Genomic DNA, 25909 nt, shown 5'->3' on the forward strand with positions numbered 1-25909 from the left:
AATACAGTATTACTTTTTAGTACCGGATATAACGAGCCACCTGCATATAATGCAAATAAAACCCTAATTTAGCGGAGATATCTCCTTACTAAGTTTTAGTTTTAGTTTCACTTAGCTAAAAGTATATTCTATACAATCTACCGAAAACTAAAAGTATATAGATATAAATTTGTTGAAATTTTACATTGAAATAGGAATCATACACAAGAATTAAAGAAACTTAAGAGAGAATAGTTAAAGAAATATATAAGTATATAGAATTAACCAGAAATTTAGTTTTCCTTAACTTCTAAAGGAGTTAATCTTAAGTATGGCTTAATGATTCTGAATTTAGGGAATAAAGTCTTAGCTTCTTCATTAGAAACAGTTGGGTGAACAATGACATCATCACCTGGAACCCAATTGATTGGAGTAGTAACTCTGTATTTATCACCAGTTTGTAAAGAATCAATAACTCTTAAAACTTCAGCAGTGTTTCTACCAGTAGAAGCTGGGTAAGATAAGATTAATCTAATAGTTTTCTTTGGATCAATAATGAAAACAGATCTAATGGTGAATTGAACACCCTTGTTATCAACATTAGTAGCATCTTGATAATCAATCATGTCAAAAGCATGAGCAACTTTTCTTGATGGATCAGCAACAATTGGGAAAGTTAATTTTGAACCAGTAACTTCATCAATATCTTTAATCCAAGCCTTGTGAGATTCAGTATTGTTGGCAGATAAACCAATTAACTTAACACCTCTCTTAGCAAATTCAGGTTCTAATTTAGCAAAAGCACCTAATTCAGTAGTACAAACTGGAGTGAAATCATCTGGATGAGAAAATAAAACAGCCCATGAATCACCAATAAATTCATGGAATGAAATTGGACCATTAGATGAATCAGCAGTAAAGTCTGGAGCAATAGATCCTAATCTTAAAGTTTTATGTTCAGTAGCCATCTTTATTTATTTGAATAATTAAAATATTAAAAACTAAGCAATTATAAAAAGAGTATTAAACAAAAATATATTATTTAAATAAATTTTGGAAAAACTTGGTAATTTATAAACTGATTTATCCCTACAACGGTGTTCAATATTGCACTATTTCGCTCCCCATAACTTAAGTACAAATTCAATTGGAAAATCACATAATCGTTACAAAGAGACTTCATATAGAATAATACTATCTATTTGAAAAATTACCACTTTGCACGTGATATGGCTCTCTTATATAATACTATCAGACTCCGATTCCCGTTAATGGCATTAACAAAATATGGAGAAAAAACGCCACACCATATCACGTGCCCTCTCCTATACTGAAAATGGGTAGATTTTATTCAACTATATATAGTAAAAATTCTTTTTTATACTATAGTGTAATATTTGTAATTACTTAATATAAGAGTTCAATCAATTGAATGAAATTGTCATATTTGCATCGTATTGTATCGATTTGAATTGTCATTTACAGTTTTACTTAATCGTCTACAATTTGTGTGGGAGTATGTAGTCAAACTTTTTTTTATCTATCTGCATTTAGCAATAGTCTATTATAATTAGTTTTTCTTTAACATTTTAGCCACACTGTTCCTAATCTATTATGTACTGTATTATATACTGGACTTAGTTTTGCAGCTATGCGGTAGTGTTATGTGCACTATTATTATCATTATCATTGTTGCTATTCCCCCCCACTACTATTAATTCTTCATTATCAGTATCTTCTGCATCTATATCAACCCCTAAATCATCTAATGTCTCTCCTAAATCATTCATCCATTCAGTTCTTTTCATAGTAGATCGTGGATCTAATCTTTTCTTTAATAATCGATAGTTTGGCCTACGCATATTCTGTAACTCAATGTCTCCTCTATTAATTTCACCTCCATCACCATTCTCTTGATGTCCACCATCGGGTGGCCATGGTAATCCTAATTGATCATCTTCTATAAATTCTCCCGATTTCTCGAATTTATATCCACTACTATTAGTACCACCCCATGGCAAAATCCATTTCCATGGAGATCCGCAATTACTAACAATATTATTCCATATTCCTAAATCATAAGGAAATATTAAATCATCAAAGGTAAATTCCTCTGGAACTGATGAATTTTCATTAATATCATTATTAGTGGATGATGTATCTTTATCTTCATCATTTTCATCATAATTTGTTCTTTCATTCTCATTTCTCCAGCTTGTAAGTCGAGGTAACTCTTTATTATGTAACCTAAAATAATTTCTTTTAATTTGATTCCAAAATCTTTCTGTATGAATTTGTCCTTCAATTCTTTCTGATTCCCAAACTTCAATTTGGGTCATACCTTTAAAGAAGAAATTTATTACACACCTTATAAATAATACTACTATAGTTGCAAATACGAAAAAGTCAATGGGTAATAAAAATATCACGGCAATCATTTCACTTTTATTAATCAAATAAGCCGGTAAATTACTTTCTTCATAATATTGAATAGCTCGTTTACTTAATTGAATCATAACATAACCAGTAGTCCATATTACCCATAATAAAAATCGTAAAAAATGAGCAATATTATCATGACCAACACAATTCATAGTCCATGGACAATGATGATCCATTTGTAATACACATTTTTTACATGATTTACAATGATGACTTCTTTCTGGTTTATAATTCTTACACTTCTTACACCATCGTCTCCATTCTCCTTGATTTGGTTGAAATCCATGAGGTGGACTTCCAGGTTGTTTAAAAATAGCAATAATATATGATATCCATACCATACTTAAATAAAATTCAAACCATAATTGATCTCGACTATTAAGATGAGAAGTAAATACAAAATAATGAGATCCATATCCGATCATACCAATTAGAATAGATGGTACCTGATAAGTTTAGTTAGTGAAAATTGTTTATTACAATAAAATTAGTTTAATTTATTTCAATACTTACTATAACCCCCAATATGGGCCATTTGAACAGAATAGCCATGATCTCTATTCTTCCCACTTCCTCTTATATTTAGTTAGTTCTATCCGTTATAATACTAAGTAGTTGGAGATAGCTTTGAAAATTCCTGTATACGGAGTCGGCTCCAAACGCACACCAAAAAAATCGAAGTCAGTGGCGATAGTTAGAGAAATAGAAAAGGCAGAGAGACAGAAAGGCATTAGTACCATATACTCATCTATATATATATATACAACTCACACAGTAACTACTAACCAATTACTATGGTATGTACTATAACCTTTGAACTATGCTTATGAAAAATTGGAGTGAATTGAATTGAGAAAAGAGTGGAATGAATGAAGTGAAGGAGGACAATTAATTCAGTCAATTCATTAATTAGAAGGAATTGAAAATTTACTAACATCAAAATATATAGACTTCTATTGGTACGGGATACGATTTATCAAATAGTGTATTTTCACCAGGTATGTATAACTTTTTTTTTGGTTTCGTTTGCGTTTGCGTTTGGAATCGGATGATGATTTACTAACAAATTAATTTATAGATGGAAGAAATTTCCAAGTTGAATATGCCATGAAGGCAGTTGAAAATGGTGGAACATCAATTGGGATTAAATGTAAAGATGGAGTAGTATTAGCTGTTGAAAAGATTATAAATTCCAAATTATTAGTTCCAGGAAAGAATAAAAGAATTCAAACTATTGATAAACATATTGGAGTAGTATATTCTGGACTTTTACCAGATGGACGTCATTTTGTTAGTAGAGGTAGAGATGAAGCTCAAACATTTAAATCATTTTATAAAACTCCTATATCAGTTCCTCATTTAATGGATAGATTAGGAATTTATGTTCAAAATTATACATGTTATAACTCTGTTAGACCGTTTGGAGTAGTATCTATTGTTGGAGGTATAGATTCCAATGGTCCTCATTTATATATGATTGAACCAAGTGGAACCAGTTGGGGATATTCTGGAGCTGCTACTGGTAAGGGAAGACAAACAGCTAAATCTGAATTAGAAAAATTAGATTATGAAACTTTAACAGTAAGAGAAGCAGTTAAAGTAGCAGCAAAAATTATTCATCAAGCTCATGAAGATAATAAAGATAAAGATTATGAATTAGAAATTTCTTGGATTTCATTAGAAGAGACTAAGGGACTTCATCAATTTATACCTGATGATTTATTAGCGGAAGCCATTAAATATGCTAAAGAAGATGAAGATGATGATGAAGAAGATGAAGAAATGGAATCGTAATTAGATCGATAAATATACATTAGTTGTAATTAACATGTAAGGTTAAGTATTTAGTAGTAGTAATAGTAGTAGTAGTAAATTATTAAGATCTATACTAGGGTTATCTATATTACTATATATATACTCTTACTGACTACACTAAGATTTTCGCTATCTTCTAGTAGCAGCACTAAATAGTGAGTAGTAGCAGCACTAAATAGTGAGCAAGTACCCTCGCAGAAAAATTTCCCCATTCGTACAACGCGAATACATCCAAAAATCAGTATGTAAACAAACCAATTAAGTAAGATGCAACAAACTTCAAACATATATAAAACTCAAGATATACCCCATAAGTGATGGACCAGGATCATCTTGAAACCCAGAACAAAGTAGTGTCGATGCCCAAGACTCCTCTCAAAGAAGTCAATGGCCAAACGGCTATTGAAAAAGCAGATCTCACTAATAATAATCCTAATCTCACTACTACTACTACTACTACTACTACTAACAATAATAATAATAATAGCTTTAACTTTAATAGTACAACTGTTAACCATAATCAAGATCAGACATTCGAAAGATCTGATTCAAGTAGTCCCTTTATAACTCATCCAGATATACCAGTAGATACTGACTATTATAAAATTAATCCGACATTTCTACCATCTCCCGAAGGTAGTGAAGAATTCTCAGAAGTATTAGACGAAATTTCTAATCAAGAAGATCACATAAATATTACCACCACAAATGCCATGGTTAATTATTCAGCCTCGAGTTTATCGCGATCTTTATCAAAATTAAGCACAACTGATTTTAAAGAAGAATTTAATGAAGAAGATGAAGATAACATTGAAAATGAATATGAAAATGAATATGAAAATGAAAATGAAAATGAAAATGACATTAACAATACTTTCCATAATTCCACTATGGATACAACAAGATATAATGATACTCGAGGACAATTCGATCAAGATTTCGATTTCAGCCCTACCAAAATAAAATATTCTGTACCACTTCCCAAACAATTAACTAGTAATCCTACAACACCATGGAAACGACTTAGAACTGCATCTTCTAATTCTCCAACTAAATCTCATGGAAATTCTCCCCGGACAAAATTACCATCAGTAAAACAATCAATATTTATAAAATCAGATAAAGGAACTTTTGTAAGTGAAGAAAATAATGCATCTACAGCATCTAAAATTGATAGTTTAAATAAACAAATTGCTGGTTATAGAATGCAAATGCAATCTTATAAAGAATTTCTTCAATTACTCATAGATAAATATAGTCAAAACGGTACTATATTAGATGAACATGAATTAGCCAATTTTCAAAGAGATATACAGGGACTATCTCCTGCTCAAAGTACAAAAGCCAATGATTATAATAATCTAGAAAATGATTATAATAAGCTCGTCAATGAATATCAAGAAATTCATGATATTAATAATGAATTACTTATTAATTTACAAAATTTTGAACAGAAAATCCATGAGAAAGATATATTAATTCATGATATGAATCGAGAATTTGAAGTTTGTACTGCTATAGTAGATGAAATAATTCAAAGATTAATTGCTGATGCAAATACATCAGTTGAATCTCGACATTTATTACTTAAATGTTTACAATCTAATAATAATGACCATATTATACCTTTAGAAGATAAATTACACACATTAGAAATAGAATTACAAAAACGACTAGAAAGTTCGGGACAAATATCTCCTCCACCATCTTCAGATTCAAATCAAAATCAAACAATAGATCATTTGATTGTTACAATCGATGATTTACAACTGAAATTAGATAATCAAAAACATGAATCTGAGAAATTACAAGAACTTCGTAAAGAAATTGATGAATCACAATCAATGAGGCGGAATTTCCAAATTATGTCACTGAAATTTACAGAACTTTGTAATGCATTTAATGATAATGGGGATGGGAAGGAGTTGTTTAAGTTAAAAGATGAAAATGTAGAATTGAAAAAAATGACTAATGAACTAAATATCCAATTAGCCGAACTAAAATTAAAAATTCGTAATAATGAATCTAATGGTGATCCAGATACTGCTAATAAATTATCAGATTTAAAAGTAGAATTCGAACAATTAAATAATGCCTATATTAAATTGAAAAATGAAACTTCTGAAACTATTACTACATTAACTAGTCAATTACAAAAGAGACAACAAGAAGTTGTACAATATAGACTTGAAGAACGATCTCAAGAAAGGTTAAGAACCGAATTAGAAGTGGCTGTAGAAAAGCAAAGGAAACTTAATGCTGAAAAGATTAAACTTTCATATTCTGTTTCATCTTATATAGAAAAGGAGAAAGAATTAAAATCTACCATTGAAAGTTTATCGGATAAAATTACTATACTTGAAGAACAAGCACATAATAATCATAATATAATTCATGAACCCTCTGGAATTAGTGAACATCAAGAATATTTGAATATTCAATTACAGGATATTCTTGAATTTGATTCAATTGAATTTCAAAAATTAATTACATCATTTAATAAAATTGCCGATGATTCTTCATTAAAACAACCTATACGGAAATATGAACTTTTCCGTAAAACTATGGCTAACTCTACTGTGTATGATCTTGATCATTCAAGTTTTGCAACCATACGAGAATGTCATAAAACTATATTCAATTATTTTGTTAGAGCTATAGATATTCTAGTAAATGATCATATTGGATTCTTATTAAAAGAAAATGATAAAGAAAACAATCAAGAGTATGTTAAAGATCTTCATCAAAGAATCAATGAATTAATAAATGATCGAAATATGTTACAAAAGCAATTAGATAGTTTTGAAAATGATGAAGTATTTCCTAAGGATATGATCAATTTTAGTAACGACAACAACCACAATCACAGTCACAGTCACAAACACAAACACAATAATAGTAATAGTAACAGTAACAGTAACAGTAATAACAGCAGTAATGGTAATGGTAATGTATTCTCACCAATATCCAAATTGAGAATCCAAGAACTAGAGAGAAGATGGAAGGCAGAACGGGAAAGACGAGCCTATGAGAACAAAGAAGCCAAAAGACGATTTCAGGAATTAGAATCAGAGAATGAAAGGCTAAGAGATTTATTAAGTAGACAGTATTAAAATGTGAATTAGAGTAGAGTAGAGTAGAGTAGAAATTAGAAATTAGAAACTAAATTTTTGCAGCAATTGGTAAATGCACGCCGATCTTTACAAAAAAAAATAATTTAGTACTTCGAAAAATTTTTCAACGCGATACGCTATAGTTAGTACATAGTTAAGAAGAAGAAGAAGTAGTCATTGATTTAGAAAGTATGTCTATATCAAAGGAAGAGTATGCTGCACTTGAGCAGGAAGTCAACTTAGACGATATTGACTTTAGTGATTTAGAAGAAAAATATACTGTTGATAATGTGGGATTAGATAATTATGTTGTAGTCGATGGAGCTCCTATTGCACCAGAAGCAAAAGTTCCAGTATTATTAAAAGTTTTAAAGAAAATTTTTAATGATGTTGGAGAAGTTGTTGAAGGAGATGATGGAATTCATATGCCATTAGAAAATGGAAAATCAAAGGGTTATTTATTTGTTCAATTTAAAACTAATGAACAAGCTGAAAGAGCTGTTAAAGAATTAAATGGTAAAAAATTAGATTTAAAACATAGATTATTAGTTAATAGATTATCAGATATTGAAAAATTCGGAGTTGAAGGAAATATTCCATCAGAATTTAAACAACCTGAATTACCTCCATTTAAAAGTCATGGATATTTAAAATCTTGGTTACAAGATGAACAAGGTAGAGATCAATTTGGTTTACACTTTTCTGAAACTTTTGGAGTTTATTGGAATAAAAAGAAATTAGATCCAGAACCTGTTTTTGAACCAAGAAAAGCTTTTACTTCAAAGTATGCTAAATTTTCTCCAAAGGGTACTTATTTATTTTCAATTCATCCTCAAGGTGTTCAAGCTTGGGGTGGTGCTGATTTTTCAAGTATTAATAAATATATTCATAATCAAGTTCGTTTAGTTGATTTCTCACCAAATGAAAAATATATGGTAACTTTATCACCAGTTCCAATTACTATGCCTGAAGGTACAGTTGATAGAAGTATTTTCCCATTTGGTCCTGAATCTGAAGGTCATAAATTAGTTATTTGGGATTTAGTTACTGGTCAACCAGCTAGAACTTTTGCTTTACCACCTCATTTGGAAAGTCAAAAGGAAATGCCATGGCCATTAGTTAAATGGTCCTTTGATGATAAATATTGTGCTCGTCAAGGTCCAGGAGCTTTAGCTATTTATGAAACTCCATCTTTCCAATTATTAGAAAAGAAATTAGTTAGAATTGATGATATTGTTGATTTTGAATGGGCTCCAGCTGGAGTTCATCTTAGTAACAGTAAAGTTGAAGGTGGTGAACATGTATTATCTTATTGGACACCAGAAAGTCCAAATCAAACTGCTAGAGTTGCTTTAATGCAAATTCCTTCTAGACAAGTTCTTAGAACCATTAATTTATTCCAAGTTAGTGATTGTAAAATGCATTGGCAAAGTGAAGGTAGACTTTTATGTGTTAAAGTTGATCGTCATACTAAATCTGGTAAAACTGTTTTTACTAATTTAGAATTCTTTAAGACTTTTGAAAGAGATATACCTGTTGAAAAATTAGAATTAAAGGATGTTGTTGTTAATTTTGCCTGGGAACCAAAATCTGAAAGATTTATTACTATTTCTAGATTAGATGATGGTAATATTAATCCATCAATTCCAAAGAATACTGTATCATTTTATGCTACTGAACCAGCAGCTAAAGGTAAAGCTGCTGCTTATAAAGTTTTCCATTCATTTGTTAACAAACATTCTAATACTGTTTTCTGGTCTCCAAAGGGTAGATATGTTGTTGTTGCTACTATTTCAAGAAGTAATGGAGAAATTGATTTTGTTGATGTTTCATTTGAAGATGATAAAGCTAAAAAGAGTCCAGCTAATATTAAATTATTAAGAAATGAAAGATTTTCTGGTATGACTAATATTGCTTGGGATCCATCTGGAAGATTTGTTAGTGCATGGTCATCATCTTGGTTAAGTAATATTGAAAATGGTTATAGAATATATGAATTTAGTGGAGTTCAATTAAGAGAAGAATTAGTTGATCAATTTAAAGAATTTATTTGGAGACCAAGACCTGCTTCATTATTAACTGGAGCCGATAAAAAGAAGGTTAGAGCCAATATTCGTGAATATAGTGCCCAATTTGAAGAAGCTGATGCTATGGAAGCTGATGCTAGAGTTAGAGAAGCTATCTTAGCTCGTAGAAAGGCCTTAGAAGAATGGAGAGCTTATAGAGCCCAATTTGCTGGAAAAGCCATCAAATCAAGTGACGTTCAAGAAGAAATCATTGAAGAAATCAAAGAAGAAATCTTTGAAGAAAAGGAAGAAATTATCGAGTAAATTGTACAGTAGTTTTTAACAAATAACAATATTCATATTAAACTTTAAACGTTTTATGTCACGTGAAAATCTGTAAATTATAAATTATAAATTATATATATAAATTATAAAATTGACCATATCTATTTACAAGTATCTAATAGAGGTATATATATATTTATGCCTTTGTTCGGAGCTGTAAGCCATGCCATTGAGCAATCTCATCTTTTAATACAGCATTAACTAATCGGTGCTGCTTTATCATGGGGATACCCTTAAACTTCTCACTCTCAACGAGAATAGCAAACATCGATCCACAACCTCCAGAAACATCTTTTACTTGTAAATTTCTTGGGTTAAACTCATCTTGAAGAATCTTATAGATCTTTGCTTCATATGCATCCATAGGTGGAATTTCTGATTCTTGAGGAATGGCAGATGCAGATTGAGTTTGTGCTAATATTGAAGTGTATGATAATAATCTTCCATTAATTTGTGGTTGCAACTTAAACGCATTCACAGTGACTGTCGGCCTTACTAAGACTCTACTGGTAATACTTCTGAACATTATTATTGTTGTTCTCGTACACTACTATTGACACAGCTGACAAATTGCTTATTATGAACTACTCAACTGGTAGAGATCTTTTTTTTTCTGTCTCCGACTTTAATGAAAGCGGCCCCCCCGACAAACGAACTGTATATAAGCCCCGACCAAAACCAGCGAGGAGTATCACCAAATGAACCATTAGATTCGACACCACAGCTTTTGAAGTTAGAGAAGTTACTTGGAAGTTTGCATCCAATTGGTCACACAGAACAATTAGGGACCAAGAAAGAATTATATAATTGTACAATTAATTTAATTATGAGGTATGTGTTTATAGTAATTGAATAACAATTGATTGTTCAATATATACATATAAATTTAATTTTTTGTATATATGATATGATATCATTACCATTACTAACCAATCTATATTTAGTGGGAAATTTGTGAGAGCTTCAAAGTATCGTCATGTGTTTGGACAACCAGCGAAAAAGGAATTGAGTTATGAGAACTTAAAGATCACTAAAAACGCGTGGGATTCTAATATTATTCAAGCCAATGGTAAATATTTATCAGTTAATTGGGATGCTTCAGGTGGTGGAGCCTTTGCAGTTATTCCTGTTAATGAAGTTGGTAAAGCTCCCGATACTGTACCATTATTTAGAGGTCATAAAGGTCCTGTATTAGATACAGCTTTTAATCCATTTAATAAACAACAAATTGCTAGTTGTTCAGATGATGGAAAGATTTTATTATGGGATATTCCTGAAGATTTTTCATTTCATAAATATTTAGATGAAGATGATAATATTAAAGATATTACTGAACCAACTAAAATTTTATCTGGTCATACTAGAAAAGTTGGTCATATTGAATTTCATCCAGCGGCTGAAAATGTTTTAGCTTCTTCATCTTTAGATTATTCAGTTAAAATTTGGAATCTTGAAACTGGTAAAGCAGAAATTACTTTACAACATAAAGATCTTGTAACTTCATTTGCTTTTAATTATAATGGTTCATTATTAGCTACAACTTCAAGAGATAAGAAATTAAGAATTTGGGATATTAGATCAGGAAAAATAATTTCAGAAGGTCCAGGTCATACTGGTGCAAAACCTTCAAGAGTTGTATGGTTAGGTAATACTGATAGAATAGCAACAACTGGATTTGATAGACTTTCTGATCGTCAAATTGGTATTTGGGATATTAATAATATTGAAAAGGGTCCAATTGATGGATTCCTTATTATTGATTCATCATCAGGTGTATTAATTCCTTATTTTGATCCTTCAAATTCAATTCTTTATATTGCTGGTAAAGGTGATGGTAATATTCGTTATTATGAATATGAAAATGATATCTTATATGATTTATCTCAATATAGTTCAACTGATCCTCAAAGAGGTTTTGCTGTTGCTCCAAAATCTTCTGTAAATGTTAAAGAAAATGAACTTATTAAATCTTATAAGACTGTATTAGATAATTTAATTGAACCAATTTCTTTTATTGTTCCAAGAAGATCAGAACTTTTCCAAGATGATATTTATCCAGATTGTCCATCTGGTGAACCGGCTTTATCAGCAAGTGAATGGTTTGGTGGAAAGGAAGTTAATGGACCTTTATTAATGAGTATGGAAGCTATTTATGAAGGAACTGCACCAATAATTAGAGAATCTACTCCAAGTGTTAGTATCTCTGCAGTAAAGGAAGAAGTTAAAAAGGTTGAAGAGAAGCCAAAGGTTGAGATTAAAAAATCTGAAACTCCAAAGCCTGTTTCTATTGAATCTTCTCCTGCTCCTCCAAAGAAAGTTGACGAATTGTTGGCTTCATCTGAACAGGTTAATAAGTTATTAAATAAGGTTGTTGATCAATCTGATGATGAAGATGATGTTCAACAAGACGATAAGGATGAATGGGAAGAAGTAAAGAAACCTGAAATTATTTCAACTATTCCTTCTAGAGAAACTCCAAAGGTTGAAACTCCAAAGGTTGAAACTCCAAAGATTGAAACTCCAAAGGTTGTAACTCCAAAGATTGAAACTCCAAAGGTTGTAACACCTAAAGTTGAAACACCAGTTGTGAAGACTCCTGTTGACACTCCAAAGGTCGAAGAGCCAAAGACTGAAACTTTGGAACCTGCTGTTTCTACCGCCAAAGAAGCTTCTCCAGCTCCTCTGACATCTCCTGTAAAGACAGCTGGAGCTCCAACTTTGAAAGCTACTGTTGAAAAGTTACACTCAATTGTAGAAAACTTAGAATCTCATATTCTTAAACTTACTGAAGCTGGTTTAGAGAAAGATGAGAGATTGAAATCATTAGAAGATAAGATTGAACAGTTGCTTAAGAAATAATCAATGGTAGAAAACATAAACCTTTTATATTAAATACTGTATTGTAAACTATATTCAAATTATTCTTTTACATCGTAGAATTTTCTAAAGAGTAAACCAATAAAGTTTTGAGTATTAAAAATGACCATCTTATTAAAAATTTGAACTTTATCTTCATTCTCATATTGAAGATATAATAAATCATCTAAAGTAATAACTTCAGTAGCTCCTGGAATATTAACTGATCCATTAGCAGCTTCTATAGTGAATTTACCAACATGATGACAACTAAACATAAAATCTAATTTAGATGAAGATGAATAGGCTTTATTCATTAAACCTCCAAAATCAACTAATACTTTTTGATCTAAAAGTTTCTTAGCTGAATATTTATATGAACCAAATTTTGGTAGTCTATTATTCTTTCTTAATTCTCTATGATAGAAGTACTGTTTACTAAAAATAGGAATAATATTAAATAATTTCTTATCCTTTGGTTTCAGTTGTAATTGTCCAAGAATAGATTCTATATGACTATTATATTCTTTTAATTGTTTTCTAAGGAATGTTTCTTTCTTAGAAAGTTTGGTAACAGTCTTCATTGAGATTTCTAATTGTTGTTTTCTTAAAATCCGTTGACTATCTTTTGTTCTAATATCAATGGCTATCATATTCAAGAGATCTTGATATGAATTCTTTCTAGTTAATTCTCCCATCATTTCTAATTTAATAATTATTTCAAGAGCTAATCGTTTAAGATCATGATAACTTATAGATGTAAGATCACCTAATGAAGTTTTATAGTAAGGTCTCTTTTTATCATTAATCTTAGATTGTTCTGATTCTTTCTTTTCAATACTAACAATATCTCTAAATTTTGATTCATGAACTTTAGAAATCCCTGATACTAAAACTTCTAATAAATTATCACCTTCTTGAACTCTTGCTATATATAAAATAGCTCTTTTAGCTTGAGTAAATAAAGATTTTGATTTTGAATCTGCTAAGGATTCTTCTAAAGTTGTAGGATTTAACATAAATGTTAAAGTTCCAATTTCAGTTAATTTAATAAATTCATCTGATGATCCAACCACTTCGTATAATTTAGATAATACTTGATAAAGTTGATCATCAGAACTTGGAGCTACACTTTCCATATTTTGATTAAGTAATTTTTCTAATTGAAGTGTATTACTTACTGTCATAGTTAATCTTGGTCTTTCTGGATTAACAATATCATCATAATCATTAAATTCATATGAACTTTCAATATCTTTAACATTAATTAATTTACTAATTATTTGTTTACTGGTATCAACTGTACCTTGTAAGAAATCATTTAAAGGTTTAAGGAAATTATCTGAAAATGGTTTCATAGAAAATACTTGTAACATAACTCGACTTAAATGTTTTAAATTAGCTCTTGGCTTTAATTTATCATTATCATTATCATTATCATCAAATCCATTTAGTAAACCAAAATTTTCAGGATATTGTAAAATTGATGCAATATAATGTTTCATAAAGATTACTCCTGCTACTGCTAAATGTTGTTGATCATTCTTATCAGGATAATGTAATTGAGATAATTTATAAGCATGATGACATATAACTTTTACATGAAGAGGTATCTTATCCATTGACTTTTGTAATATTACAAGTAATTCAGTTACAGTTTCTCTTAGAGCAACTAAATTACTCACAAATTGATTTGAAACTGCTTCCTTCTTAATAGCAGCTTGGGCACTAATATTTCTAGGATTATCACTAGAACCATAAATTCTAATTTCTTTATCAATAATAGCTTCATAAATTATAGAAGGATCAGATTCAAAATCAATTTCATCATTTTCAATTATTTTAAATACTAATTTACCAATTAAACTTTTTAAATGTTGTCTTTGATAAGTATGAGTATTAAAATGTAAAAAGAAATCAATCCAAGAACATGATTGAATTTTAGTTATATCACTAATATTTTGAGAATGAGTTTCAATATCATTTTCCATAAATCCAATTAATAATTTAATAAAATAAAATTCTTCTCTTGAATGATGAGTAATTGATGAATTTGTTATGGGGAAGATCAGACATATAAGATCTTCAACATCTTTACGAAGTTGACCAGGAGCAATTGAATTATATAATCGAATAAGATAGACTGGTTTAGTTTGAAGAAAATAAAATAATGTTTGGTATAATTCAATTCTTTCACGAGAAGATTTATTTAATTTTTCAAAACTTCTATTAGTAGAAGTAGTAGTAGTAGTAGTTGAATGAGGAGGAACTTTAGGAGATTTATATCTTTTCTTATTCTTAATAAAATCTTCTAAAGTTATTTTATTCTTATCTAATAATCCAAGTTTAATATCAAGATTTTCAATTTGATTTTCTAATTCTTCATTAATTTTGGCCTTTTCAACAATAGTGTCTCTCATTTCTGAAAGATTCATTTCTTCTTCAAAATCAATTTCATTTTCTGAAAGTAAATAAGCAAATTTTCTAATGGCAGATAATGGAGGATTTCTATTAGATATTAATGATTTATAAGCCTTTCGAATTAAAGCTTGTCTAATAACTGATTGAGCCTTTATAACTTTAATTTTATTATCATTATAATATCTATAAGTTGATTGTCTATCAAGTCTAGCAAATCTTCCTCTAATTATAGATTGAAATTCAATAATATTTTGGATTTCATAGTATAAATCATCAATAATTATTTCATTTTTAAATCTAGATAATACTCCTCTAACTCTACTTTGTAATGGTATAATTGACTTATTAGAGAGGATTTCTAAAGTATCTTTCTTTCTATGAAATTCTTTTCTAACTTTATTTCCTCTAATTTTAGCATAAATTAAATCAAAACTTTGATCTTCAAGTAATGATACAAGTACTGTATTACATAACCTTGTTCTTAAAATTGCTCCTCTACCAATTGCTTGTAATTCTTTAATTGATCGACTATGTAATGTCATAGTAGCTCTAATTTTATCCATTTTATTAGTCACTTTATTACCACGAATAATAGATTGAAATTCAATTATCTTTTCTATATCAACATTATCCATGGTAGATCTTCTTTTATATATATAAGCTCGACAAATTGATTGGAATTCAATCATATTTGATTCTAAAGTATCTTTATTCTTAAGAATAATTTGGGCTCTTTGATAGTGAACTTTTCTTCTAAACATAGATTGTAATTTAAGTATACTTTCACTATCATCTTGTAAAGTTTTCCAATTTTTAGATTTATTTCTTTGTAAGAGAATACGACGAATTATACTTTGAAGTTGTACCAATTGATCACAGGATGATGAAGCATTAGGTTTACTTTGATTTAATAATCTTTGTCTTGCAATGGATTGTAATTCAATAATATCATATTTATATAGAATGATTTCATCACGATGAACATGAATGGATTTTAATCGAGATAAATTACCTCTTATTATAGATTGAAAATGAGTTAATTCATCAGAATAAGATTTGATCATAATCTTATTAACAAACATACGATATCTAAAATTGGCTCCTCTAGATAATGATTGAAGTTTTATAATATGAGTTACATATTTGGCAAGTTCTGGATTAAAGCAATCATCAAGTTTATATGATACTTCTTTCTTTTCTAATTTAGTTTGAAATGTAGATTTGATTTCTCTTGATGATTTCTTATCTTCTGATATGAATGGATCAGATGATGAACTGATTTTCTTTTTAGTTGCATGAACAATTTCTTTATTGGCTTTGACTGGTGATTTGGTAATAAGTTTATTCATATAACTATTTTGATCATCATCATGACCAGCACTTGCACCTTCAAAATTAGGTAAACCTGATCCAACTAATGATCTATTAGCAGTTCTAATATCTTCACTAGAAAATGTAAGTTTATGAACTAAATTTTTAATGACAGGGAAATCTGAATCTGATTTATGAAGTATATGACCCATAGCATGTAAACAAAAGAATACTTTAGGGACATTTTTAGCATCATATAAATCAGTTAATTCAAATCTAAATAAATCAGGTACATTTAAATAATCAAGTAATTGAAAAAATCTATTAATATTTTCAGTATGTTTAAATTGAAGTCTTGAATCATTCATAAATACTGACTTTTTATTGGGTAATATTGCATTAGTTAATTTAGCTAAATGAATTCCATTTCTAATATATGTAATTAATTCCGCTGGTTCTTGAATAATTTCTTCATGTAATATAATTTGTAACCAATCTTTAATACCTTGAATTCTACATAAATATTCATAACCTGGTGAATCAGTTGAAGTACTATTACTTGGAGATGAAAGGAATGGACTTGGTTTAGATTTCAGAGGTGTATCCATCAGTTGCTTTAATGGAGTTAATTTGGTTGATGAAGTACGACCCGGTAATTTATTAAGAATATCTTTATACCCATTTCCTGCTGCCCATCTTGGTTGCTGTTCATCATCATTATTTTGGGTGGTGGTAGTAATTCTTTCAAGTTTCCCTATAGGTGAACCATTTCTAGTATTATTTGAAGAATTAGTTTTAAATGAATTAACTGTGGCCGATGGTGATTCAAATTTTGCCTTTAAAGAACTTGATTTAGAATAACTAGGAGTAATATCAAGTTCTCTTGCTAATTTATCAAGATCTTGATTCAGATTATGCTTTAAAGTAGGTGTTAAGGGAAGTCGAGTCGGAGTAGTTGATTGAAGTTCAAGATTTTCAATATACCTTGCCGAGATATTTCCTCGGACAGGCGATGCCATCTCTTTATTTTTACTTTTGAAATTGGTATATATGTCGACTACACTAATGAACAAGTACTATATACCATTAATATGATCTTTATATTCATATTCTATTAGCTTCGTAGGGTTTTTAGTGTAGAAGTATGTAGGACTCGTAATGGTTACAAATTTCCTAATGCGGCCTCTTTGTAAACATCGGTGTTTTAATTAAATTTTTTTTAATATTTTTTTTTATTTTATTTATATTTTCTTATATTACATTCTATTTTGTGGTTGGGACCTGAAATGGTTAATTGTCAATGACTACAATATTATAATGTACAGTACATCAGCATACTACTACAAAAATTATATTAAATGGTTTGAATAGTATTTTTATGGTACGAATAAATTCGACCTCGGAAGAAAATTAAAATGAGCGGATTGAAAATTATTTGCCCGGTTGGTCTGAAGAAAAAAGTTATCAATTTTTTGCAATATTTCTAGCATGCCTTATCTCAAGTAATGCAATATCCAACGAATGCCTATAAAATTCTTTGCTTTTTACACTCAGATGGAAGTTAGTAAAGGTCGATTTACCAAAATCTATTAAAAATACCCTCTCTCTTGTACTATCATAAATAATATTATATAATTCCCTTCCAGATGTACCTCCATAACTGTCTGGTGGATCTTCATCTAATCCTCTGGGTTCACCTTTGATCGTTAGATAGGCTTTGATTTCTGAAAAAAACATTTCAAGTATATAATTTAACACTTGGTGAAATAATTTATCAGGTAAGCCCGAATCATGATTGAGAATTAGCTGCTATTGGGTCATATACCTCAAGCACTACTTCTCTATTTGTACTAACTTTGCATAGATACACTTTAGAAAAGTGTTTCTCAAGTTGGTACGATTTCCGGTCACTGATACGAAAAAATTTAAACCCCGTCTTACGAGCAATTCCAGCCCGAGGTATGAATAAAAAGTAAAAACACTGTATAGCAAAAGGTCGTTAATTCATGAGAGAGGGAGTTCTATAAATATTCTATGAAAAAAATTCACTGAAATTCAATCTGTTGTTTCTTATATGCTGTTTCTAGGAATTGAATAGTTTCATCAAATCGATCCAATTCTGCTTTACGAAGTGGTATACTCTTTTTCAAATCATTTAATGTTAGAATATGACGTTCATAATCTTGTAGAAGTGATGAAAAATTCGGTATTTCATCTTCATTCATTAGGATATCATCTTTTTCTTCCTCTTCTTTTTCTTGTTGTTCGAGTAATTCTAATATGGTTGATACTTCTTTATCAGTCGAACTGACTAAGTTATCATAAGATTCTTTAGCTTTAAAAGGTAATTCTCTTCTTAATTTGGTTAATTCAACAGTTTCTTGTTCAACTTGTAATAAAATCTCTCTTAATCGACTATTTATATTTAAATCAAATGGTTCGACAGTTTCTTTTGCTCTTAATGAAAGAATTTCTGAGATTGATAATTGATCTCCAGCATCTATATCCTTTCCATCAATAATAAAAGCGGATTTAGCAAGTTCGAATGCTTCTAGAAGAAATTCATCTAATAAATTTCCAACCTTGGCTTTTAAAGGATCATTATTTGACGTTGGTAAATGAAGATCTAATTTCGACGTAGTTTTATTTAGAATCTGATTATATACATATTTCAAGTCTTGCTTAGATATGGCTATCTTCTCGTAGTCCGTCGTACCATTCATAATGTTATTGTGCCTACCTTATAGATGGTTCAAGATTGTACTATCTTAAATGTATACATACATTTACAAATAAAATCAAAACATAAATAAGTTTTTGTCGTTTGAGACACGACCCGCTAAGAAGTGGTTTCCTAAAGGGGAAATGCGACCATAAAAAAATCATTACCCCCAGCCAACCCCCTGAATTATGATCATTATAATTACAAATATATATTATTAATTATATAAATTGCCACTCAGAAATATTGAATATTGTAACAAGAAAACACAATTAATTATATAGAAAAACAAATATATAAGACTAAACAAAGTAAAATAATATTGTAGTCACTGTGAAGAAGTCTTTTGAGCTTAATTATTGGGGCTCGAACAGTCTCTGGTAGCGGTGATAAGTGATTGATCTTTAGGAACAGATGTAGGAGCATCAGCATTAGGAACAGGATCAGAGGCAGCAGCAGGGGTAGTTGGCTCTATTTCACTTCCAGCGTATTTATCCTCAACATCTCCACTTCTAATTGCTTCTTCATCTGAAGTATTAATACCAACATTAGCTTCTTCGGCTGCAGCTTCTGCTTCTGCTTCTGCTTCTGTGCTACCTTCATTGGCAGATTTTGCAACTGGGGTAACGGCTGGATAAATGGCACCCAATTTCAATTGAGCTGGTGTTTCATAACAATGTTTGGATCCGTGAATCTTGTAAAAGGGAACAAACGTGTAGAGAATAAATAACACTAAACTAGCAGTAAATAAAAGCCAGTTAAACAAGGTGAAGGGAATCAATGCCTTACCTAATTTGCAAAAGTTCAGCGAACTATTATGATGATCATAATAATAATAATAATAACCAAAATTGCAGTTAAGTGCACCAAATACATCAGTTATTGTTCCAAACGCAGCCAACCAAAATATGGTCAATAAAGTTTCAGAAACTAAAATTGGTAAAGTAAGAACGGTATTTGCACCTTTGAAATGTAACCAACCTAATATATAACCAAAATAAATTAATGTTAAGAGAGATACCACTAATGTATAGGTAACTCTATCAAAATTAAAACCAAGATCACTTAATACACCAGCAGCCAAACCTAATACTAAGATTGAGAAGAATAATTGAGTACCACGTATGGCATAACTGATTAAATCATTTAAAGGCATTGTTAATTAGTGACTAGTAAATAGTTATGGAAATGTTTACATAATCTGAAATCAGATTTAAATAAATAATGTAAGAATTACATTTGGCAAAATTGAACTATTTATAAGAATTTCGTATTTCAATTTAATTTATGTATATGACAAATTGTTTTAAAAAAACGTAGAGTATCGAAATAAAGAACTAGGCGGGGAGTTACAAAATTAAAACAATCTAGAGCAAAAGAATACACACTAAAGTAGAAATAGTAACTGAAAGAACTGTAAACTGAGCATTAGAATCGGAAGGGCAGAGTTAAAAAATAAAGAGTGACTGGTTACCAAGAAATAGGAAGAGATTCAGCCATTCAAGGGCAACGAATTTGGCTGGCTTTGTTAAAAATAAAAGCTTATTCTAACAAAAACAATTACATTCCTATTTTAAGGTATTAACTTTAGAGATTATCGCACAGAATATTTGCATTATATAACACTTTAATAATAAAATCCGTTTTATGAAGTTATTTTTTAACGTGTATTTGTATCCACAAAAATGGAAATTCAATTAGCTTGTGGCTATTTGTTCACATAACAACATATTTTATGTACGCACAACGACAACTTTAAACTAAAGTTAAATGCATGAGTTAAAGAGTTTTTAAAAGTTCCAACCATTCAAGCGGAATGAAACAATAAGACACAGCCATTCAAAGAACTTAAGAATGATGGTAAATGATTTCGGCAAAGACTGTTTAGATCCTCATGTCTAATTAGTGCGCAAAATATTATTATATATATTTAATTGCAAAGATAACCAATCGTAAGTTAATATCAAATTGGGGAATAGTAGAAGATACAGAAAATCTACCGAATTGATCAAGTAGTAGGGAATTGATGAGAGTTTTTTAATACAATGCCCAAATGTAAATAGGCTACTTCAGTCAACACACTAGATGATAAGTAGTACGTAAACAGGGAGTAATTGAATTTATTAACTTCCTATCATTAATGCTTATTGGTCATTCATTAGAATGAACATCGTCAATGATAGAATACAAACCCCCCTCTATTCGTGAAAGAAGCAAGACGTTGCCAATATGTTCTTTAAAGGGGCTGAATGCATATTTTTTAATTGTAATTGATACACCGCAAAGGGGTAAGGCTGAACTACTGCATAAAAATACTCCCAGAATTGTTACTATGTAATTTCTCGTAATTTGGACCCCAGTATAATTCTGTTCTACATACTATTTATTTTTTTTATTGTATTTATGATGATTGCTTATTTTCTTGGCGGGGTATATAAATTTATGAAATGATTCGTTTTTATGCTAACGAGAAGACGGGAAATGGTCAGATGCTTTGCCAGATACGAGAGCAGCATGAGAGAGGATGACATTGATATTGTTGACATCATTCTTTTACATTATTATTTGGTCTCTTTCATTCAACGCCCCTTTAATGTGGCTTTTGAATCACGTATCTAGGAATCAATCCTAATTTAAACTAAATTCGCGGGGTTATGATAATATAAGATTAGTTTTCAGCTCAGAAGTGTTCAGTGTATAACTACTATTCATCTATTTGCGGAACTTTAAGGAATAAGTATTGGGAGAGGCAATTGACCTTGTAGAATCTCTCTGTATTGGAATCTGGTTGAATCGTCTATAATCTCGTAAATGGTTAACGACTTCTCTGATCAGCTTCTAGTCTTTAGCATGTAGTATGCCGCCCACTTATACTAAGGACAATGCATAATTACAGGTAATTACAATTGATAATCTGGAAGAATATTAACCTTAATACTACTAAAATAATCTTTATTTAAGTTAAACCAAATATTTACACTTACCTAATGAAACGAGCGTGGTACACGGCCCATAATTGCCTATATACATAATAATATTAATAATAATGTGAAAAATAAAATAATTCATGCTTTTACTGGGGTTCCAGAGGGCTTCGGCAATTCAAATGGCGCTGGGACCGGTATAAAGGAATAAATTACTTACTCTCACATTGTTCCTGAATCAAAGGATACAAGTATTCACTTAGTTTTGGTAAACCCGCGGTACCATTGCAAATACGATATAATTCATTACGCTCATAACTATCTGGAACCATTTTCCCATTTACATCTACTTGAACATATCCCAAGATATTTTCAACTTCAGGAATACGAGAATATTTAGGTATTTCACGTAAATCATAAATTGCCATGTAGGCACTAGCATTTACTCCAGCTTCCATTACAAAAGTAAAATCATTATAAGTATGCTTTCGAAGAGTATCTTGAAGAATATCAACAAATTGAGGATTAACTTTGAAATTGTCTGGATTAATTGATTGTAGATTCTTACTTACTCCAATGGGTATAGAATTTTCCTTTGGAGAAAATGAATACTTATATCCATTTGGCAGTTCATGAATATATATTTGTGAATTACGATTATATTGAGAAGATGCATATCTCATAGCATTTCTCATTCCCCTGAGCGACTTTCCATACCTTCTTGTCATAAACATTTTGACAATATCTGTAAAGGAATATAAGGTCGCTGCTTAATTCATTTGGACCAAATCTGGAAAAAAAATGTCAATCGGCTTTGGTTGCTTTTGTGGAATATCTTTCCGAAAGCGGTAACTTTTTTCCCGCTAAGAGCTAACAAGACTAAGCCAATATTAGAAACATAATTATTCAGATAATTATTTAGCTAATTATTCAGACTGTACAATTACAGTAGTATCATATAGGCTATTTCCAGTGAGGTATAATTCTTTAGAGCCAATACCAGAAATAATTATATTTATCACTATCACCAACTCTATTAGTTCTATCAATTTTAATAATATCCATCACTAAGATAACTACGTAATAAATTACATCTATGATTTTTCGACTGTATGATTATAATTATAATTCAAAATGAATATTTTGGCTTCAACTTTCGAGTCTAAAAATGACGATAAACAATCATCTCCCATAAAATCAGAACCACTATCTCCAGAAAATTTTAATATAGATTCACCAGAAGTTCATAGTGGTGGTAGGAACAAGAAGAATCGAGTCCGAACCGGTTGCTTCTGTTGCCGAAAGAGGAAGAAGAAATGTGATGAAGCAAGACCAACATGTCATGCATGCTTAAGAAATCGTATAAAATGTGTATATCCTTTGAATCCCGAGGATTCTGCTCCAGCTGATTTTACTTTAGAGAGAGCTAATTATAATGTTATACCCCCAAAGAAAAAAAGAAGAAGATCACTGGCTAAGGAAGCCCAAGTGCTTAAGTATGATGGACTGGTACCTCATGAACAAGTATTTAATGTTATAATTGCCAGTCCTTCATCTGCACAGTATAATAGTGAATCTATTACTTCTGAAGCTGAATTACAAAATGTTATTAAAATATCAAAAGAATCACCGAGAGAAAAAGAACCAACTGAAGAATCTCCAAATACAGCATTACTTGAACTCTTAGAACCAAGAATAACTGAAGTAGATGAGCAAGGTAATCCCACTATTTTCAATGATATTATACAATCTCCTATGTCAGATGTTTCTTTTTTATCTCATTCCAAATATATCAGTAATCAAGAATTATCTACCCAAGATTCGGAATTATTCCATCACTTTGTTTATGAATTTATGCCATCTATATCATTACCACATTCTCATCCACTTCTATCACCAGATCATCTTTGGGTTCAGTTAAGTTCCCAATCATCTATATTGACAGATGTTTATTTATGTTGTGGTGCATCATATATGTCATACTTTCATAATTATACAAATGGATCACTTGACTTATCATCATATTATAGTGAATTATCAGAGAAGAAATATTCACAGGCAATTTACTCTTTAAGTAAAGCATTTGCTGATAAATCAATTGATCTTGATAGTGATTGGTTACTTGCAGCTGGTTTAACATTATGTCTTCGAGATCGAGCTTTTGGATTAAATGGTTCAAGATGTGCAAAACATTTAATCTTTGTTTATAATTTAATCAAGAGACGAGATTACAAAAAGAGAGCCATGAATCAAGACGAAGAATCAACATTTGTTATAACTCCAATTGAAAGATCTCTAGTTGATAGTTTTCTTTTCAATTATTCAGCAGCTCTCTTGTCTTGCTCTAAAAGAGATTTAATTACCTTACCTTCACCATATGTTTTATTTCCTCAAATTAAGAAATGGCTTGAAACTCCAATATTTCAGGATTGTGATGTGGCTTGGATGAATAATCCTGTTACTGGATCTGCATTGAATAGTTTTGAAATTATGTCGAAGCTAGCTTGGTTATTAAGAATGCATTTTGAAGATGAAGATGACCCAGAACTAAAAGATTACTATTTACCAGATGAGAAATATTGGGAGTTAATCTTAGCTCTTCGACAAGGAATTATTGATATTGAAAATGAAAATAGAGTCAATAAATTGAATCTAGAAAATCTTAAATTATCATCTACAAATTCTTATAAGAGATTAAGAAGTAATCTTGCAGTTTCAATTATTAACCTTAATGCTAGTGGGATTTTATTAGAGAAATTAATTAATCCTATAATACCATCATTTTTACCAGTAATTCAAGATCGAGTTAATACTATTTTAGAAGAATTAACTGAAAATATTCCTGCTGAAAATCATTCATCATGTTTAATTACATTAAGTTTATTTATTACTGGTATATCTACAATTAATGATATTCAAAGGGAATTATTATCGGAGAAATTAACAGAAAGTTCGAATTCAATGGCTTCAAATGTTGGTAATAACATATTAGAAATTTTAAAATTTGGTTGGGAAAAGGAAACAATTGACAGGATCAATTTGGGTGATAAAGGTTATAAATGCTTTGATTTGATCTTTGATAGACCTACAATAGAGCTGATTACTTTTTAAAAAAGTTTTGTATATTTGTATTTTAATATATTACATTAATCATTACCTAACCCAACATACTTCTCTTTCTACCTCTTAAACGAACATCTTCTAATTTTCTATAAGTTTCAACATATTTCTTAGTACCACCTTGTTTAGAGAATTCTTTATGAATTTCTTCATATCCTTCAAGTAACCATTGATTATAATGATCTGAAAATACTGAATGAGTACTTAAAATAGCTCTTTCTAATACATATAAATCAACTGCTTTATCTTCTGATAAACCAGAATAAGATGATAAACCAAAATCTATTAATGCAGGTTCAAAATCTTCTAAGATTATATTAGAAGATGTTAAATCTCCATGAATCATATCATTTAAATGTAATTTACCAATAAGTTTACCAACTTTTCTACATACACTCTGAACTTGATCATTAAGACATTTTTCTTTTGACTCATTCTTTTCCAAGTACCACAACCAATTTTTTAGTGAACTTATATCACCATTGGTTAATTCTGTACCTAAAAATTCCATCCATATTATACCTCGATTATAATCAGCCAGAATTACTGATGGAGCATTTATACCTAATTTAGTTAATTTATTCATAAATTTAACTTCTCCAATCGTTCTATTTTTAGTAATACTAGCATCAATTGTTGGATGTCTATAAGGTTTTGAAGGTCTATATTTAATAATATATTTACCTTGATTCTTAAGATAAGGTTTATCTATATATGGATGTACTGAAGTTTGAAATACTAATGCTTCAGCCCCTTGAGATACTACTTGTACAGGAATATTCGGTAAATGATTTTGTATTTGACTCACTAATCTATCAGTCATACTCACTCACTACTAACCTTTTTTCTCTACTC

General features: G+C 30.0%; 13 protein-coding genes across 13 annotated transcripts; 5 read left to right on the forward strand and 8 right to left on the reverse strand. All coding sequences in view use genetic code 12, as the record gives it.

The window, feature by feature from the left end:
* Window positions 1-18: 18 nt before the first annotated feature.
* On the reverse strand, window positions 19-1158 carry PRX1 (thioredoxin peroxidase). The gene has a single exon (XM_064884638.1). It carries the CDS (start codon window positions 945-947, stop codon window positions 273-275), a length of 675 nt encoding a protein of 224 aa, XP_064737123.1. The 5' UTR covers window positions 948-1158; the 3' UTR covers window positions 19-272.
* Window positions 1159-1628: 470 nt separating this feature from the next.
* RJT21DRAFT_87098 (palmitoyltransferase) lies at window positions 1629-2973 on the reverse strand (the record flags this gene model as incomplete). The annotated part of the gene is made up of 2 exons (XM_064885512.1): window positions 1629-2867; window positions 2935-2973. The coding sequence occupies 2 exons, from the start codon at window positions 2971-2973 to the stop codon at window positions 1629-1631; spliced, it is 1278 nt and encodes a 425-aa protein (XP_064737124.1).
* A 168-nt stretch (window positions 2974-3141) lies between these two features.
* On the forward strand, window positions 3142-4302 carry PRE10 (proteasome core particle subunit alpha 7). Its single transcript, XM_064882137.1, has 3 exons — window positions 3142-3218; window positions 3371-3419; window positions 3500-4302. The coding sequence occupies exons 1-3, from the start codon at window positions 3216-3218 to the stop codon at window positions 4213-4215; spliced, it is 768 nt and encodes a 255-aa protein (XP_064737125.1). The 5' UTR covers window positions 3142-3215; the 3' UTR covers window positions 4216-4302.
* A 51-nt stretch (window positions 4303-4353) lies between these two features.
* Window positions 4354-7429, forward strand: RJT21DRAFT_121567 (uncharacterized protein). Its single transcript, XM_064882138.1, has one exon. The coding sequence runs from the start codon at window positions 4554-4556 to the stop codon at window positions 7347-7349; it is 2796 nt and encodes a 931-aa protein (XP_064737126.1). The 5' UTR covers window positions 4354-4553; the 3' UTR covers window positions 7350-7429.
* A 69-nt stretch (window positions 7430-7498) lies between these two features.
* On the forward strand, window positions 7499-9735 carry PRT1 (translation initiation factor eIF3 subunit b). Its single transcript, XM_064882139.1, has one exon. The coding sequence runs from the start codon at window positions 7541-7543 to the stop codon at window positions 9677-9679; it is 2139 nt and encodes a 712-aa protein (XP_064737127.1). The 5' UTR covers window positions 7499-7540; the 3' UTR covers window positions 9680-9735.
* On the reverse strand, window positions 9736-10297 carry RJT21DRAFT_121569 (uncharacterized protein). The gene has a single exon (XM_064882140.1). The coding sequence runs from the start codon at window positions 10224-10226 to the stop codon at window positions 9837-9839; it is 390 nt and encodes a 129-aa protein (XP_064737128.1). The 5' UTR covers window positions 10227-10297; the 3' UTR covers window positions 9736-9836.
* A 229-nt stretch (window positions 10298-10526) lies between these two features.
* CRN1 (Crn1p) lies at window positions 10527-12559 on the forward strand (the record flags this gene model as incomplete). Its single annotated transcript, XM_064880311.1, has 2 exons — window positions 10527-10531; window positions 10645-12559. 2 exons carry the CDS (start codon window positions 10527-10529, stop codon window positions 12557-12559), a joined length of 1920 nt encoding a protein of 639 aa, XP_064737129.1.
* A 59-nt stretch (window positions 12560-12618) lies between these two features.
* On the reverse strand, window positions 12619-17397 carry IQG1 (Iqg1p; the record flags this gene model as incomplete). The annotated part of the gene is made up of 1 exon (XM_064879860.1): window positions 12619-17397. Exon 1 carries the CDS (start codon window positions 17305-17307, stop codon window positions 12619-12621), a length of 4689 nt encoding a protein of 1562 aa, XP_064737130.1. The 5' UTR covers window positions 17308-17397.
* A 788-nt stretch (window positions 17398-18185) lies between these two features.
* Window positions 18186-19046, reverse strand: RJT21DRAFT_121571 (MIND complex subunit). Its single transcript, XM_064882141.1, has one exon. It carries the CDS (start codon window positions 19009-19011, stop codon window positions 18334-18336), a length of 678 nt encoding a protein of 225 aa, XP_064737131.1. The 5' UTR covers window positions 19012-19046; the 3' UTR covers window positions 18186-18333.
* A 166-nt stretch (window positions 19047-19212) lies between these two features.
* Window positions 19213-20348, reverse strand: RJT21DRAFT_140867 (MARVEL domain-containing protein). Its single transcript, XM_064883382.1, has one exon. It carries the CDS (start codon window positions 20164-20166, stop codon window positions 19363-19365), a length of 804 nt encoding a protein of 267 aa, XP_064737132.1. The 5' UTR covers window positions 20167-20348; the 3' UTR covers window positions 19213-19362.
* Window positions 20349-21912: 1564 nt separating this feature from the next.
* RJT21DRAFT_127548 (uncharacterized protein) lies at window positions 21913-22676 on the reverse strand. Its single transcript, XM_064882894.1, has one exon. It carries the CDS (start codon window positions 22666-22668, stop codon window positions 22147-22149), a length of 522 nt encoding a protein of 173 aa, XP_064737133.1. The 5' UTR covers window positions 22669-22676; the 3' UTR covers window positions 21913-22146.
* Window positions 22677-22869: 193 nt separating this feature from the next.
* ZCF22 (Zcf22p) lies at window positions 22870-25087 on the forward strand. The gene has a single exon (XM_064882142.1). The coding sequence runs from the start codon at window positions 23069-23071 to the stop codon at window positions 25043-25045; it is 1977 nt and encodes a 658-aa protein (XP_064737134.1). The 5' UTR covers window positions 22870-23068; the 3' UTR covers window positions 25046-25087.
* Window positions 25088-25091: 4 nt separating this feature from the next.
* Window positions 25092-25877, reverse strand: RJT21DRAFT_115063 (serine/threonine protein kinase; the record flags this gene model as incomplete). Its single annotated transcript, XM_064880312.1, has 1 exon — window positions 25092-25877. The coding sequence occupies one exon, from the start codon at window positions 25875-25877 to the stop codon at window positions 25092-25094; it is 786 nt and encodes a 261-aa protein (XP_064737135.1).
* Window positions 25878-25909: the final 32 nt, after the last annotated feature.

Source organism: Scheffersomyces amazonensis (assembly GCF_036850825.1).
Source record: "Scheffersomyces amazonensis strain UFMG-HMD-26.3 chromosome Unknown RJT21scaffold_5, whole genome shotgun sequence".
Classification (NCBI taxonomy): Eukaryota; Fungi; Ascomycota; class Pichiomycetes; order Serinales; family Debaryomycetaceae; genus Scheffersomyces; species Scheffersomyces amazonensis.